Source organism: Rhodnius prolixus, unplaced genomic scaffold (genome assembly GCF_049639745.1).
Source record: "Rhodnius prolixus isolate KJV_2025 unplaced genomic scaffold, Rpr scaffold_4, whole genome shotgun sequence".
NCBI lineage: Eukaryota > Metazoa > Arthropoda > Insecta > Hemiptera > Reduviidae > Rhodnius > Rhodnius prolixus.
This window is the reverse complement of record NW_027411614.1, coordinates 43,244,111-43,261,648: the sequence shown is the minus strand read 5'-3', so window position 1 is coordinate 43,261,648 and position 17,538 is coordinate 43,244,111. Positions and strand designations below refer to the sequence as shown.

Here is a 17,538-nt window from a genome sequence, read left to right as displayed (position 1 = left end):
TTGTCTTTATAACGGAAAGGGAACTACACTGGATATAATATAAGATCTTGGGAAAAGCAGCAAAAGATATCTTTTAGCCGGAAGTGCCACTTTCAAGAATGTTTTGTCCGGAAATGGGCGGATACGGCCCTATCACTTTTAAACTAAGGATCATTGTTGCCAATCGTCCGACTTTAAAGAAAGCTTCTAATCCGGAAGTTCCCCCTTACTGAAGATTTATTTCGGTACTTCCCTTGACGATTTGATCTAAACTTTGTACGTAACTTTAAGAAACAGAGCTATGAATTGGCCCTTTTTACCCCCATTTTAGGACAATTCTGGGGAGTTGAATGAGGCTACGCTTCTCTATAGTGTGATTAATTGTAGTGAATGTCTGTCTGTCTGTCTGTCTGTCTGTAAGAATTAAATTTATTTCAAAAATTCCCATTATAACGAAAAGTGATACGAATGTTAACAGCAAATTTTCTTATGACCACTTAAATTTTTATTGATTTTACTTTTCACTAAATTTACCTAAATAAATGCTTAAATAAAAATTTAAATACGGAAATTTGTAATGGCCTTTTTAATAAGCAATTTTTAAAAGAAGCAATCTAAAGAAGCGCGCGCATTGAATGATATTAAAAACAATATCTGACGTCAGCAAAACTAATAGCTAAACTAACAACAGCTGTGAAATTTTATGATTACCATTTAAATGTCCTGTCTAATTACGAAAACAAATGCCTTTGTAATAATGGTAATTTTACCATACGTTCGTTCAGTCTTTTTTTTTTTTTTTTTTTATAAATACTTATTTTTACTGCATTTCTGTTTGTTCCTACAGAGTAATAATATAGTTCTTCAAAAAAACACAGGGAACAATATTAAATAAAAACAAAGCTTATGAGAAAGCAAATAAATGTTTGGCAAAATGCCAAAACTTTGTTGAAATTATATTGCAACTTAAAAGCTATTTTCTAATTTCAACAGTTAATTTCATAACAATTAAAAACGTTTTTAAAAGACTCTATTATTATCACAAACCAACTGTTTTAGAAAACAACAGGTGGGGTTTGTCACGTTTTTTTTTCTTTTTTTGCTGACGTAATAAGTAGCTTAAGATGTTACTCAGTATTGATAAATAAAAGCTTAAGTGCTAACTTCAGACTTTCACTTGACTTTTTCTTTGTAATTTATTCATAAAATTTTTACGAATACCGAATATTTTTTGAGAAATATTTAATTCTTCTAACATAATAAACTTGTAAAACTGTACAAAATTCTTTTCGAATTGTCAAATGAATCTTCCTAAATAAGAGTTATTGATGTAAAATGTGGATCTACATGATCGTAATCTATACCGCTTGCGGCCCGCCAAGCATTTCTAAAATTGAATTTATTTTATCGACTTTCTCCCATCAATATATTGTTATAAAATTAATTATAATAAAATGGTAGTACATACTAAACCGAAATATTTTTTTTTATGGCGAGTTACTTGTCGACGACGTTTTTAAACCTACAATACGAACGCGCCGCGTCTGCGCGATTTTTTTTTGTGACGAGATACACACTTGTTGGTGACTTGTTCAAACATGCAATACGAACGCTATGCGTTTCGTACCAAGTTTCGTAAATTATTAATAAGAGTTAATCTATGTGCGGCCCGCCAAAAAAAAATTAAAATTGGCCCATTGATTAAAAAGGTTGCTCACCCCTGATCTATACTATCTATCGAAATTTAGAAAGAAAATTCTAGAAGCTAGAATATCTTAAAAATGATAATGATTTATTTAATGAAATTCATCTAAAATGAAAAGTGAGTAGTGAGTAGTTTTTTGTTCTAATTTAAAATTTTAGCAATAAATTTAACTTAAAAAGTATATAAAATATGTAAGAGCTATGACTTCAGGCTGAAATGAATTGAATTATTATGAATAAAATTGGAAAAATTAAAATTATAAAAACTGAAAAATCGATAAAGTAAAGGGGCACTCATTCTTAGCTACGTTCAGACACACCTGTATATTTCCGGTACAGTCAATACCTAAAATTTGCAAAAGCAGATCTCTTTGGAGGGCTTAGAGAAATTAACACTGTAGCGAGTGAGAGAGAATGAGTAAACGACAGAGAGAGAGTGAGAGATCACAATCCGAACTTATTTCCGGTTAAGTGAAAGTAAAATTTCCTTCCCTACTGCCAATCAATCAATCAATAGATAAATAAATCGTCAGAAAATTAAATATTACTTTTTGTGCTTAGTCGATCAGTGCTTGAGTAATGAATGACTCTATTGTTTGGATCTGACGGCCTCCAAGGCGAGGCTACAGATACACTTCGAACTACCGTCCTGCCTGTCCTCTTTCTTCTGTGTTCGTGTTCTTCATTTCTGCTCTCTGAACGGTAACGTGACGATCTGTCACTAGTTCCGCTAGGAATACGACCAACTAAAACAGATAGAAATTAATTATTATTAATATTATTTTTTGCTGTCAAAAAAGCTTTTTGCTGATTCTTAAACATTTAAAAAAATTGCTTCGCCTGCTTTTGTAGTAATAAAAAAAACGAATAATTGTAGAATTTGCATTTAAAATGATTCCTCTCGTTCACTACGTTCATTATCCAACAGGAACTAATCTCTTTGAAAGTTTAGGGTGTCAATAACAAAATTTTATTACCTGAAAGCGCCGATAAAGTAAAAATGATTTATGGTCTTTGTGATTTTAAGTGCGTTTAAACTCCAGGTGATAGTATCCATTTTATTTTGTATGGCGCCGAACAGGTGCGAGATTATTGTTAAACTGTTGATAGCAAAAAATGATATAGCGATTTTTTTTTTTTAATTTTATATACACGTAAAAAAAAAAAAAAATCCTACAATTATGCATATATTGGATTTAGAGTTTTCAAAAACCGGAAATACACGCACTGTGGTCCCCTGAGATTGAAAAAAAAACAATATTTTTTTTCGACCGGTCAAAATGGTTTGAAAAAATGTTTCAATTTATTTTTTAATTCATGTAATTATTATAGCGGCAGGAATTTACGATTAGTAATAAAACTGGTTGAACAACATTAACAACATCAATGAAGGAGAACAACTACCCAGTACTTGCAATCCGCATAAATCCGTTTAATAACTTACGAGGGTCGTTTGAAAAGTCCGTGCAAAAATAAAAACTACTTAATTTTTTGGGGTAAACCTTTTTTATTTTTCAACATAGTCTCCTTTTAGGCTTGTACACTTCGTCCAACGCTGCTCTAGTTTGTTGATCCCTTCCGAATAATAGGATTTGTCCAAGTCTGAAAAATAGACATTCGTTTCTGCAATCACCTCCTCGTTTGAATAAAATCTTTTTCCCGCCAGCCATTTCTTCATATTGGGGAAGAAATAGTAGTCCGAGGGAACCAAGTCTGGAGAATAGGGGGGATGTGAAAAGAGTTCGAACCCTATTTCCATTAATTTTGCGACCACAACTGCTGAGGTGTGAGCTGATGCGTTGTCGTGATGGAAAAGGACTTTTTTTTGTGGGCCAATCGTGAGCGTTTTTCTTGCAGCTCGGTTTTCAAACGGTCCAACAACGATGAATAATATGCACCTTACCCTTTTCCAGATAGTCGATGAGGATTATTCCTTGCGAATCGCAAAAGACAGTCGCCATAATTTTTCCGGCCGAAGGAACGGTCTTCGCCTTTTTTTGGGCGCAGATTCCCCCTTGGTAACCCATTGTTTAGATTGTTCTTTGGTCTCAGGAGTGTAGTGATGTATCCATGTTTCATCCACAGTGACGAAACGACGCTTAAAATCCTGCGGATTCTTCTGGAACAGCTGCAAACCGTCCTTGCAACACTTCACTCGATTTCATTTTTGGTCAAGCGTGAGCAATCGCGGCACCTATCTTGCGGATAGCTTTGTCATGTCCAAATGTTGATGCAAAATATTATGTACCCGTTCATTGGAGATGCCCACAGCACTAGCAATCTCACGCACCTTCACACTTCTGTTATCCATCTCCATATCATGGATTTTATCAATGATTTCTGGAGTAGTAACCTCAACAGGGCGTCCAGAACGTTCAGCGTCACTTGTGCCCGTATAGCCACTCCGAAAATTTTGAAACCACTTATAAACTGTTCTAATCGAAGGTGCAGAGTCACCATAATGTTTATCAAGCTTCTCTTTAGTCTCCTGAGGCGTTTTGCCTTTCATAAAGTAGTGTTTAATCAACACACGAAATTCTTTTTCGTCCATTTTTTGAAAATCACTCGACTGCCTCGATTCAAACGAATGCCAAACACAAAGAAATAGACCGATCTGGCTGAAACTTTCTTCCAAGAGATGCTACTAACTAAACATAATCTCGATACGCGCCAGTGGTGCTATCTCTCTGACTTTGCACGGACTTTTCAAACGACCCTCGTAGATTCACGGCGGCCATTGGCGCTTATCACTTCTTGGAGGATTGTTTAGTTTTTTTGTGGCTGATATTTATTTTTTCAAGAAAAAATGGCAGCGAAATTGAATTTAAGTCAGATCGACATGGAATATTGAGTTTCAATTTGATATATAATAGGGAATATTGGTTATTTATTGTAAGGATTGGATTCTGAGAAGGCTGAATCCCCCATAGTTCAACCTCTTTGGTCCAGATTATTATAACTTAAGTATTATATAAGAAATATTTGTTCTTTTCTCTTTGTCTTGGTACGTTATATAATTTTGAGCTAATTATATAATAATAGGTGTCGTGGACAGAGGCGACTAGTCTAAACGTACTTTACTAGAAATCAAATTAAATACTTTAATTAGACCCAGTACCATAATACTTTTCATCTTTACGAGTCTCTTAACCTCTTGGCCTATCGTGGCGCCCATGAGCTGTCTGTATAAAATTAGTTTACTTCTTTGAGCTTAGTCGCGTAGGAGCTTCATCAGATTCGGGAGAATGTGTGTGAGATCAGAAAGTTCGAATCTGAGTTTTGGTCTAAGTGCCGCCAGGGCCCGGAATCCTTTCAGGGCAAGAGTTTCTAGAACGGTAGTACGAGAAAAGTAGAGCTAGAGTTAGACTCCGAAGCGGAAGTTACGAGTTCAAGGCTGTCCTAGTTGAGACTACTCACTGACGAGATACCGGCAGTGCTTTCTGGGAAGGCTCCAGGCGCCAGGGAACTCAGATATTGAGGGGGCCCTAATATAACTAAATACAAATAAGGATGTAACCAAAATTTAAAATAAAAAAAAAATCGGTCTTATTCCATAGTTTTTTGTTAATTTAGATCCAGTAATTTTCTTTAAAATATACACACTCCATACCTGTAGATATAACTATGCATTTAAAATAAATAAATAACAATCCGGAAGAGTTATTTATTTGTCAAGTGATTTAATGCACTTTATATCGAAGAATTGAGGCGCCAAGGTAACCGAACGGTTAGAGGCGAGACCCGCAAAGCTAAGATGTATTGTTGGTTTAGTGGGTTCGATTCCCTATCTCTAGGTCTTGGATTTTATTTAATGGTTAATATGAGAACTTTATAGTAAAGTATGTTTGCAAGTTGCCTCCGTCCACGACACCTAATTGGTAGTTGGACGTTAAGCCTCGCCTGAAAAAATAGGCGTATTACTTTACTTTATATCGAAGAATTGCGATTTCTTGGTGACTATACCCTTGACATATTAGACAATTCCATATTCAGCCCTACTGGAATTAAACTTGGCTACACCCATGTTCACTAGTAGGCACTTTTCATTGCTTGATTGTAGGGCGGGCTTAGAGGTGAGAGTTTTAGCCTGATTTTAGGCTAAGGTACCTAGCAAGTTTGCCTAGAAGTCTGAATGAAGTGACGTATTCAAATGTTCCTTTACACGTCAGGAAAACGGGGAGGTTATCTACATAGAATTGTAGAGCATTATCTCCTTTTTTGGTACCTCAGGTACTCTCACTTTTAATGCCAGTACCAGAAGTGTTGGGCGCTTAAGCGCTTATCTTGTGCTTTCACCGGAAGTACAAAACTTGAGCTTTACTGAGTCTTAAAAAGAAAAAAACACTTTTCAGTAAATGGTCTGTGCTTATGTCCGTCTAGTATGTGCGTGAACACTCCTATCATCTGATAGCCCAAAAGGTCTTTACTTTGCGACCAAAAATACGTGACCGGAAGTTATAATTATTCAATGTTTTTCCCCCACTTTTTTTTCGAAATGACTATGTTTTTTGTTTTTGCTTTTCATTCATGTAAATATCTCTAACTAATATTTGAAACAATTTTACAATAAAATTCTATCAAAGGTATTTTCATTGTAGGAGATGTTTAGATGATACCTTAAAAAAGGCCATTTCAGGGTAATTGACGGTGATATCACTCACGTAATATTTACAAACGCTAATTGAGTTACTAAAATTTTGAACTTTTTTGCATTCTTTAACAGACTACTTAGACAAGTCTTTCAAAAATTTCTTATTTCTTTTTATTTAATTTTTAAACTCTTAAAAAAAGTTACAATCTTGTTTGTACCGGATGCTGGGCTAGAAATCATTAAAAAATAAATAAGCTGAAATTCACTAGTTAAATGAAAATTTCAGTTTCGTTTCTAGGTAATAAGTACACTTTAATCACTTATGGGTCGAATAATTCGCATATTATTACATTTTGGTCAAGGGAATGCTGATTATTGTACTCTAGTACTTTATAAAATTGTTCATAAAGAAAATTCACTTTATTAAAATAAATAATAATATATTTTATTATTTATTTAATATAATATTTTATTTTAATTTGTGAAAGAGTATGAATGAATGGCGAAGTGATAATAAGGTCAATGAAGATTGTCGGCCGGAGCGACCACCACAGTAAAAGACATTCATTATTCCAAATGCAGAGATGGCAGCCTTGGAAGTATAACCAAATCGGAAGTTATAAACTGATTCATCGAGGTTATTCCAATTATGTCTTTTTTTTACAAAATGTCATAATTTAGTCAGCAGTAATTATTGTTTAAATAAATAACTTATATTTAAAGTATACTTTGATCTGAAAGCAAAGCTCTTTTAAGCTGTCACAAATGTTTAGTTATCTTTGTTACAGATTGAGATAGGCATGTTAGGGTTCAGATCCGTTCGATTTGTTTTTTTTTTTTAAATAATGGTGGGATACGCACGTACAGACAAATCTACGCAGACTCATTTCTAAAAGTAACTTTTTATATTCAGAGAAGCAGAAAACATGTATTTCCAGAAAAAATCTATCCAGGTGGAGGAAAATCAAATTTGTGTACGAACGTTCTAGGAAAATTGGGGAGAGGATTTGAATTTGGTCCGAAAATTCAGACATTGTTTAATTATTGGATTGTTTTTTTTTTTAAATTTACCTGTAGCTGTATGAAGATACAGTACAGAATCCGATCTTCCGTTTGTATCCACATCTGTCGTATCATCTTGACTGGTTGAATCAAGGAGAAATCTGTAAATAATTTTTTTTTTTTTTAATGATAAGTTGTTTGGTGTTTTTGTCAATGGTACCTAAATCATTAACTAACTACTGTGATCAGTTGTTATACCTGTTATTTCTTCTCAAAGTACCACCAGTGAATTTAGTTGGCGGCTTTCTCATCGCTTCAGTGTCTGACTCGCCAAAGTATCGCAGTGTCCTGGTACTGCCACCGTATCTAATCGATAAAACAATCGATATCTTAGTTTAGAAAGTAATCATATAACCAAATAACAAGCCTTTCAAAATTTAGTCTTCACAATCAATTTGAGAATAATGTCTTACGAACGAATGTATTAATTAACTACTACAAAGTAATTAATAGATGATTACTTGGAATCAGTTGTGTCTGTCCATAGTTTCTCATGGTTCTTGTGCTTTGGTTGTCTGTCCAAAGATCTGAACCAATTAGTTTTGTTCTCCGGTGTGGAATTCTCTCTTCTTTTTGCATCGTATTCCTAGAAAATAGAGAATGTTTTGTCAAACATTAATAAAAACACATTAGATTCGTTTAAATGTATTTGGTGGGCTTTCTTTTGAATGCCCCTTTGGAATATAAGGGAGAGGTTTTCTTTCATTTACCAAATAGTTCTTTATTTAAATTTCTTTTACTAGAGTAATTGCTTTTATCCGGATTATGAGTATTTTTGCCGGAAATATAAGATTTTTTTGACAGTCTCGCCTACTCTACTTGCGCCTAAATGTGTGCAGCATAACTGAAAAACTTGGAACTTTGCAGTAAGTTCTAATTTGATATTTCGAAACGTTAGCACACACAATGGACAAAAAAATTCAGCCGGAAATCGGAAGTGTTGATTTTTCTATAAAAAAATCATTAATGCTCATATTGCACGCAAGTAGTTCCAAAACTTTTAACATTTTCTCATAAAATGCATTTAAGGTTTAATTAAAGTGCAACGTAAAGCCTAATTACTTATAATTAGTTGGAATTCAATATACAGGGTGTTCATTTTAAGACGGCTTAAACGGTTAATCTGAGCAAAAAATGGTAGAGGAAAAATTTATTGTCCGTCACCTCTAGTTTTAGAGTATATGACTTGATTTTAGATTCCTGCCCGCATACGCGGCTGACGCGCGACTAAAAGTGAGGGTTCGCAGTTGACCCTCATTTTTATATACACAGTTTTAAAGAGTATAAAAAGTTATGAAAGAAACGGGAAACCGCAATTCGATATCTTCAAAATTAAAGGTGCTAGGCCATTTCCAAAATCTGGAATTTATTAATCATATTTCAATTTTTTAACTTGTTATCAAAGAGAAAGAAGAGCACGCGATAGGTCATTTTTATGTATTTTTTTCATCCCCTTTCTACTGAAAATATTGCCAAGCCAGTAAAGCTAGTAATTTTCTTAATATCAGGAAATAAGTAGTTTTCCGAGTGATTTTTTTCTAAGAAAAATTAAAATGTTAAGAGCTTTAGATGTTCTCAAGCATACACAAAATGGCTACAAATTTCAGTGTAATGAACAGTTTTACAAACTCGCTATTGGTAGCAAGGATAACATATATGTGTTTGGGAATTCGGGATTTGAAGGAAATGAACCGGTTAGAAAGGTTGAGAATCGCAACAAGAGGATGTAGTATTGGTCTTCACGGGCCATTTTCTTTTGTTTACCCAATCACTTTAATCGATCAATCGATTGCGGCAGATTTTGCTTCTATTTTAATTTTATAAAGTGTATTTAAAAAGATATTTTCCTTGGAACTGAAACAAAAGAAACCGGCTTTTATAAAAATATCTGGATTACATAAGTTATAAACGCGGAAAAAATATTAATAAAAGAAATATTTCTGACTGCGTGTGACATTTTGTTTTAACGCGAAATAGTCCCCCCCACTCCTTGTAACAAAAATCTGACAACCATGATTTGCCAACGTTTTTACGAAAAATCTCTTAAAGCTAGTGTGGGTAGATATGACATTGTTAAAAGCTTTTTTTTAGTTAGCTTGTGAGACCGTGACCTCTGATCAATGTTTCTGTGTGAAAGAGTCTTTTACAACAACTGTATGCGTGTGAGTGTGTGTAGACAACAACATAGCAACTTTAGAGAGAACTTGCCGACGTCACACTGGACGAGAGGAGGGTAGTTGTTGAATAGCTCAGCCAGGCAATGTAGTTTGGTGAGTCAGTACGTAGATCTCTCCATATAGGGCAATGTCCCAGTTATCTGTTGTGTATGTCTTTTAGTTAGTAAGGTTTTTTAGCAGTGTGTGTGTTTGTAACCTTCCCTTCAGTCCGCCTTTTTTAACACATACTAATGTATACATAACCTGTGTACACAGCCTTCGTTATCTTATATGGTTTTATTAAAAAAATAATAAATAAATAAAAAATACATTTTTTAATAATTAAAATAAATTCATTTTAAAAATGTAATTTCATATTTCTTAAGTTATGAATGCCACATTTAAAAAAAAATATAGAAAATTTATTTCTTATTAAGTTATTTATAGCTATAAAATAAAATGTTAATTGCAGTAAATAATTAATAGCCAATTAGGAAAATTTGGCTGAATAATGGTACCTTTTAATTGAATAAATATAATTACTTCAAACGTTGACTTAGGAAAGAATCGTTCATCTAGTGATTCTAAACGTTCAATCTTAAGCGATTCGTTCTTTCACCAATTATTTTAAATCTTACTGAACAATTTTGAACTTTTGAACATGATTGGTTAAGTTGGCAGCTGGTAGGCCAATCACTATTAGCGGTTGAGTTAAGTGATAATTACATTAACCTCCACTTAAAAAAACGGCACTGCCAAATTCGGAAGCTTGTTTTCATGTAAAATCTATCGCACCCAAAATTCTTTTTATGCGTATTATTAATTAATTTTATACGTAAAATTGATGTGAAAAAAACAGAAATGAATATTTCTTATATAACATTAAAAAAAAAAAAAAAAAAATAGCATTTAATGTTTTAATAAAGATCGTTGGGTCAATTCTCGAAACTAAAAGTCAGAATCACTAAATGAACGATTCTCTCCTAAGTCAATGTTGGAAGTAATTATAATTATTCTATTAAAAGGTACCATTGTTCGCAGCGAACATTTCGATAAAGTGAAAATTCTTTTCATCAAATTTTGGTAAATAACGCATTTAATGTTTATTACAGCAGATAAGATCTATAGGGCCGCCCTTAATATCTAAAAGTGAAATTAAGATGCCTACCCCCTCTCGTACAGTGACTGTAAGTGGCTCCTATTTTAATAGCAACCTGAAATGGTACTCAGGATCTCTTTTTGAGTATCCATTACATCTAACCACTAAACTAATATCTTGAGCTTTGTTGTTAAGAAGAAGTCGGTGATAGTTCACGCCAGATTTTTTGGTCCCTTAAATCTTGGACTTCCGGTAGAAGTTTAATAATGAATATTTGACCTGATTGCAGGATCTTCCTAGTTAGACGCTATGTTGTTTACAAAAAAAAAAAAAGGTAACAAGACCAATTTTTGAAAAATGCCGTTTTTGCTCATTTTCAGCAACTTTTTTTTTTTCTCGAAATCTATCAGATCCAGGTTGTTGCTAAAAATCACAGCTATAAAGGAGGATTTGCCCTATAATTTAAAGAAAATTTGAGAATTTTATCTTTTATAGAAAAAGAGAAAAAAATTGTCAAAGTTGGGTGTTTTTCAACGTTACGCTTTTTCGTGCAGTTTTTGACGATCAACCCTTATACAACTGTCCTACCGGACAGTTTTAATGTGGTAAAAATAGGAAATATAAATAGTATTTTGGACTGACAGGTAATTAACCTTAAACAATACTAAAAGTGAATTAAAATGTTTATACAGCGTGACTATTTACACAACGTTTTTTATCATCTTACGAGTAAATAGGAGCTAGTTACAAAGAATGCGGATAGATTTTTTATTGATTGAGCTCTATTTACTAAGTATGGTTATATTCCTAATATAGGAGAATCATCTGAGATAGAACAGAAAGTATTGCGAATAACCACACCATTTATACCATAAAAACGTAGTTCTTTAATTGATAGAAAAAATCTTAAGAAATAAAAGAGCTACAATAATGATAGGAAGATGTGCAATATAATAGGATATAAGCACACGCACACACCATTTAGAGTATAACGGCCAGGAAGTGACGTAGGTTAAAAGTACTAGTAGGTGACAACATAAAGTAATAAGAAAAACTGTGTTGGTGTTTCTTTGGAAAGATATATATCTCGAGAGTGGAGGGGCGAGGAGGGAAACATATAGGAGATTACGTCAGCAGTGGTTGGTGAACATTTTCTTTGGTTGGACGTTTATTTAAAAAAAAAGAAAAAAAGTTTTTAGCTCAAATTAGTGGGGGGAATATTCTCTCGCTACATCCGTCTGTGTGTCTGAATGTAGTGAATCAAAGAGAAGAAGGGATATTTTGTATCTTTTTATTTCAATTATCTACCTACATCACTGCTTGCTGGATAACATAAATTTACCTACGTCATCGTTGTGTAGGTGTTATTAATATATATATAAATATATTACATTCAACCCCCCCCCCAAAAAAAACCTAATAGAACGATCTATTTAAATAGTTTTTTTAAAAATTAATTGCCTCCAATTTATCTACCCGCACTTTTTTTCTCTGCTTAATTGACAGATTTTATTGCAATAGTTTTAGAAAATTTCCAAATTCCTCAATTTATTTTGCAACTTTAGTAGATAAGACAAAAAACTTTTTACGATAATTGTCAAGTTTTTAACTTTTAAATTTTGCAAATCCAAATTTGAGATAACATACGAGGTGTGTTCAAAAAGTAACGGGAATTTTTAAATTTCGCGGGTTTGGAGAGTCTGATTGTAAAATTTTTTTTTTATTATGTTGGTACACATGCCCCTGAAGTACGATAAAATTTTCAGTAATATTCATTGTTTACTTCTTAAGTGGCAGCCGTTAAGGTTAGACGTGTTTTTCGAGCTTGGCGATTTTTGTTTGTTAAAAAAAATGGATCAAAGAATTTGTATTAAATTTTGCGTAAAAAATGAAATAAAGTGTAATAAAGTGTGTGAAATGTTAATAAAGGCATATGGTGAGTCTGCTATGAGTAAAACAAGGATTTACGAGTGGTATAAGCGTTTCCAAGATGGCCGCGAAAACGTTGAAGATGACGAACGACCTGGACGTCCAAGCACATCAACAACCGATGAAAACGTGAAAAAAGTGAAATAAATGGTTATGAACGATCGCCGTATCACAATCAGAGAAGTCGCTGATGATGTTGCCATATCAATTGGCTCATGCCATGAAATTTTTTCGGATGTTTTGGGTATGAAACGTGTGGCAGCAAAATTTGTTCCAAAATTGTTGAATTTCGAACAAAAACAGCGGAGAATGGAAGTTGCTCAAGAGTCACTCAATGAAGTCGACAACGATGCGGATCTACTGAAACGTGTTATAACAGGTGACGAAACATGGGTTTACGGATATGATGTCGAAACTAAGGCTCAATCGTCCCAGTGGAGGCATTCTGGATCGCCAAGACCGAAAAAGGCTCGACAAGTGCGGTCGAATGTGAAGGTTATGCTCACTGTGTTCTTCGATTTTAATGGCATAGTGCATCATGAATTCTTGCCACAAGGTCAAACAATCAATAAGGAGTACTACCTACAAGTTCAACGCCGTTTGCGTGAAGCAATCCGAAAAAAACGCCCGGATTTGTGGCAAAACAATTCATGGATTTTGCACCACGATAATGCACCTGCTCACACTTCATTGCTTGTTCGTAAATTTTTGGCCAAAAACAAAACTTTAACGATGCCCCAGCCTCCATATTCGCCAGACATGGCTCCATGTGACTTTTTTCTATTTCCAAACATAAAGAGAACATTAAAAGGCCGTCGTTTTACAAGCATAGATGACATTAAAAGCGAATCGCTGAAAGAGCTGAAAGGTATCACAAAGATCGAGTTTCAGAAGTGTTTCGAGGATTGGAAAAAGCGCTGGCACAAGTGTATTGTATGCGAAGGGGACTACTTTGAAGGCGACAATATTAATGTAGATGAATAAATAAATATTTTTTTCAAAAAACGAAAATTCCCGTTACTTTTTGAACACACCTCGTATTTACTTCTTTTATAATTTCTGATTGATGCAACTTTTTGACGTGAATAAGTCTTTAAATTTGAATCATATGGTGGCAATTCAAAAAATCTAATGATAACAAAATCGGGGGATACAGTTGGGCGTTATAGTTTCGAATCTATCGTCTACATCCAAAATTAAATTAGACCACTGGATAGCTAAAGGATCAAAGAATTCATTACGATAAGCGAGGACTGTGACACATCGCGCGCGGTAGGAGGGGGAAGCACCGCCATTTTGAGATAATTTTGCTGCGTATCGAGATTTGCAATGAGTATAACTTTTGACTCGGAAAAGCTACGATGTTCGTTCAAGTTTTAATCGTCAGCTGTTGTCACAATCTATCGATTGTGTATAAAACATTAGTGTAAAATAGTGACAGTGACTAAAATAAAGGTGTTGGAATAAAAAAAATATATAATGTCGGCCTTTACGCGTCGAAAAGCCAAAACCAAATACAGAGATCGTATAAACGGTTGGAAAGGGCTTTTCAACAACAATCGAATGGTAATAATAAAACACCCTATGACCGAGTCAAGCTGTGCCGGAAACGTAAAAGAATGAATACGGCCGAGCGGATCAACGACGGTGTCAGTACATCTGCAGCTGGGGCGGTTGAAATTATGCAAGTGGATGATGAAATCTCTTCTACATCGACAACGGACTGTATAGGCATAGATTGTGTTCGATCGTCGATTTGTTTCCTTGATTTCATCCTAAATACATAAAAATATTTTATATAAAAAATATAACCCGTTACGTTAACGTATTCACGTACAACACGCGGCCGTGACCATGACACAGCCACACGTTATTTTTTTTTTTTTTGGAGAGAATTGCTTAAGTTAAAAATCGATTCAGTAATGTTGCACTCCTGGGTAGATTGATTTAGACTGAATCTATAAAATCGATAACAATTCGATTTCCACAAAAGACGCAGTTAACTCAGACTTGTTTTATAGTTTTAATGCTATTAGCAGTTAAATTAATAAGGATTTGCGCTCTCCTGAAATCCTTTACCTTTAGAGTAATCGAGTAATCATCGTTAATAATTCTCGTGAAGCGCAAAAAGAGGTGGTAACTCATCCGTGGGTTGGTCATTTTTTAAAAAATTATAATAACAAAGTATATTATGCAATCAAAAGGCGCATTACAGAATAGTGCATCGCATAAAACCTCGTAGCTGTTTTATTTCTTTTTCAATTTTTTAAAACTTTAATTATTTCATTCAACAATTTTATGATTACTTTTTTTTTTAAATTATTTTCTGAATTCCAAGAAGTATTGGATTATTCAGGAATTAGTTCTTGGGTGTAATGGTTTTCAAAAATGTTCAAGGAAGTTTAAGTCAAAAATGGAAAATAAGCACAAGGTTCAAATACTCTGACTTAGCTGCCAACAACGGAGTTGTAAACGGGTAATAAAACGTTTTAGCCAAAAACCATTCCACCGGAAGTGATACTTCACTAAATCGATTGTTCAGTTCTTGTCAGTGGCTCATAATCGATCACTTAAAGAGCTATCAGTTTTATTTGTGGAAGATTCATTGTAGGCGGTCCTAGATATGGGGCAAAGTTAAACTGCTCTCGAAAGTAACAATATGCATCTAAGACAGTGATGGCGAACCTATGCGGGTCAGACACTGACCCGCACAAGCTTGTTTGCGCGGGTTTGATTTAGATTTTCTAATTGTGTGGATAATTTACATTCTATCTGTACTTTTTTTTAATCACGCATTGACACAAAAGCAATTTAAATGCTATCTATAACCTTTTAGTTTGATCATTACAGTTCTAAAACGCAAATGACGACAAATGCTTGTGTAGTATTTGAAATAATGCCAAAGTGTTTATAAAATATCAAATAAATTATATAATTTTACTCTTATTTTGTTTGTTAAAAAAATCGACAAAGCAAATAACCATATTTAGATTTTTCTTCAGATAAAACACACTTTTGTAAGGTTTTGTTCAGTTATGTTTGTAAAAAAAGAGACTTCCATAGCCACTTGTTTCGTCCCGTTTTACCAGTTAAGCCAACTGAATTTTAAAGATGTTTAGTTTTGAAAATATTCAGTTTAAAATTGTTTAAACTTAACTCTTGTGCAAATGGGCATTAGTGACCCAAGAGCTAGTACTAAAAAAAGGTTCGCCATCCCTGATCTAAGATCTCTTATTAAAAAGAATCAAATTTATTAGTAAATACTAGTTTTTTAAGAAAATGAGTTAAAACGGAAGTGAGAAAATTGTATGAATAATTTTTTTTTGCGATTTTCTTTGAACTAATACCATCATCTTCATCATCACCTTTATTTTTTTTAAAAAAGGTTTCTGCTAAAACAACTTTAAAATGGTTCTGGGAATAGCATGACAATTATTCAGCGAACTATTTCATGGCATAAATAGCATAAACATCTACATCAGTTCCATTATCTATCTATGGAGGTTGCAATACTGTTATATTTATCGATAGTCGAAGACCTCCAGAGAATCTTCATCCTTCATCTTCCCACTGTTTGGCTGCAAGACATAATTTTGCCTAACCTACGTTTTCTTATAAAAGAACCTAGTGTATGTTACGAATTAAGTGTTTGCCTAATTCAATATTATTATACTAAACGCTTTACAAAATCGATTTCCGTTATAAAGAAACCAAAAAACAAAAAATTGATAACATTTTTAATCGAGTTCATACATTAATACTGGAAGTGGGACCTATCTATTCCATAAATATTCTATTTCCGTCTTTTTACTTTAGAACTTTGAATCACCGTTATTTTCATCTTTATATGGGATATCTGTGGTCCATAGTTAATCTTATAGTTTTGAATATTAGTGTTTTGAGTTATATTTCTTCAGACTCCAAAAATAGTTTACACCAAACTACAGCTGAATGCTCGAGTTATGTAGGAACATGTAAATTGTGTCACCGGCTAGATTTTATCAAATTTGGCTGCCCATAGATGTCATAGACTTTTCTAGTTCCTGTGTAGGCTATTTTTTTTTTTATAAATATTGAATAAACATTATAATCTATATTAAAAAGTATAACTGTTTCTGTTTTTAGTTACTATAAACTAGAAAATACATAGATCTAGAGAGGATTAAAACTGCTAGTTCTTGGAAAATATAAGTAGGTGCCGCGGCGATAGTGTGTTTGGGAGCATGGACTGGCCTACCACACTATTTCCCCTTCCCCTCGGAACAGTCCAAAAGTATAATTCTCTTAGAAAAATATATTAAAATAAAGTTACAGGTCTACGTGACGTCATAATTATTAAGGAGCGTGAAAAACCATCGCTAGAATTACTGGTTTTGAAGAAAAGGATACCGAATTATTAGATTTTTTATGGAAAAGTTCTTCAAAAGTAACCAATCAAATCGTATGAGGTGTACAACTAAAAGAAATGACCGAACTTCAATTATCGTAAGGCGCCTAGATAGGCCAATCGATTAGAGGCAGCAATCGCAAATTCTAGGATGTATCATGATGGTACACGGTTCGATTCCCGGCCTAAGTTGACCGGTAGTTGGCCAGGGTAAAATTACTACTTTTTACAATGGAACTCTGTGCATTCTGCAACTTCCGTTTGATTTTTATCTGTCATTAAGGAAAAAAATTTTGCATTGTTTCATTTAATTATTGCCGGATTGCCTATTTAGTATGATGAATATGTTCGTCTTCCTGGGAGTGAAACTACGAACACACGTTTATCAATGGCTACTTAAATTTCATTCATTTATTCTGAAGCAAAGAGGATGAAAAAGTTAAAAATTATGAGCGATTAGCTGAATTGAAATAATATCACTGACTTTATCCCCCCTAGCGAGCATTTTTAATTGAGTCTGGGACTTGTTTCGAACTTTAAGCCATCATCAGATGTAGATGATTCAGTTTGGTGTAGAGAATTCAACTTAAATTATGTTTCTGTCTCACGCTGTCTTTACTTAAAATGAAAA

At 33.7% G+C, this 17,538-nt stretch overlaps 2 protein-coding genes across 2 annotated transcripts in view; one reads left to right on the top strand and one right to left on the bottom strand.

Annotated features, from left to right (window-relative positions):
• The window catches only part of peb (zinc finger protein pebbled), a 166,281-nt gene that overhangs the window by 32,532 nt on the left and 116,211 nt on the right, over nucleotides 1-17,538 (top strand). The window lies entirely within an intron of this gene.
• Nucleotides 1-17,538, bottom strand: part of blo (bloated) — a 35,652-nt gene that overhangs the window by 1,909 nt on the left and 16,205 nt on the right. The window contains exons 4-7 of the mRNA XM_074131016.1: nucleotides 7,798-7,922; nucleotides 7,535-7,642; nucleotides 7,346-7,437; nucleotides 2,232-2,429 (exon numbers count right to left, since the gene is read on the bottom strand). Of these exons, the coding sequence (XP_073987117.1) occupies nucleotides 2,232-2,429; nucleotides 7,346-7,437; nucleotides 7,535-7,642; nucleotides 7,798-7,922 (523 nt within the window). The remainder of the gene's footprint in view (nucleotides 1-2,231; nucleotides 2,430-7,345; nucleotides 7,438-7,534; nucleotides 7,643-7,797; nucleotides 7,923-17,538) is intronic.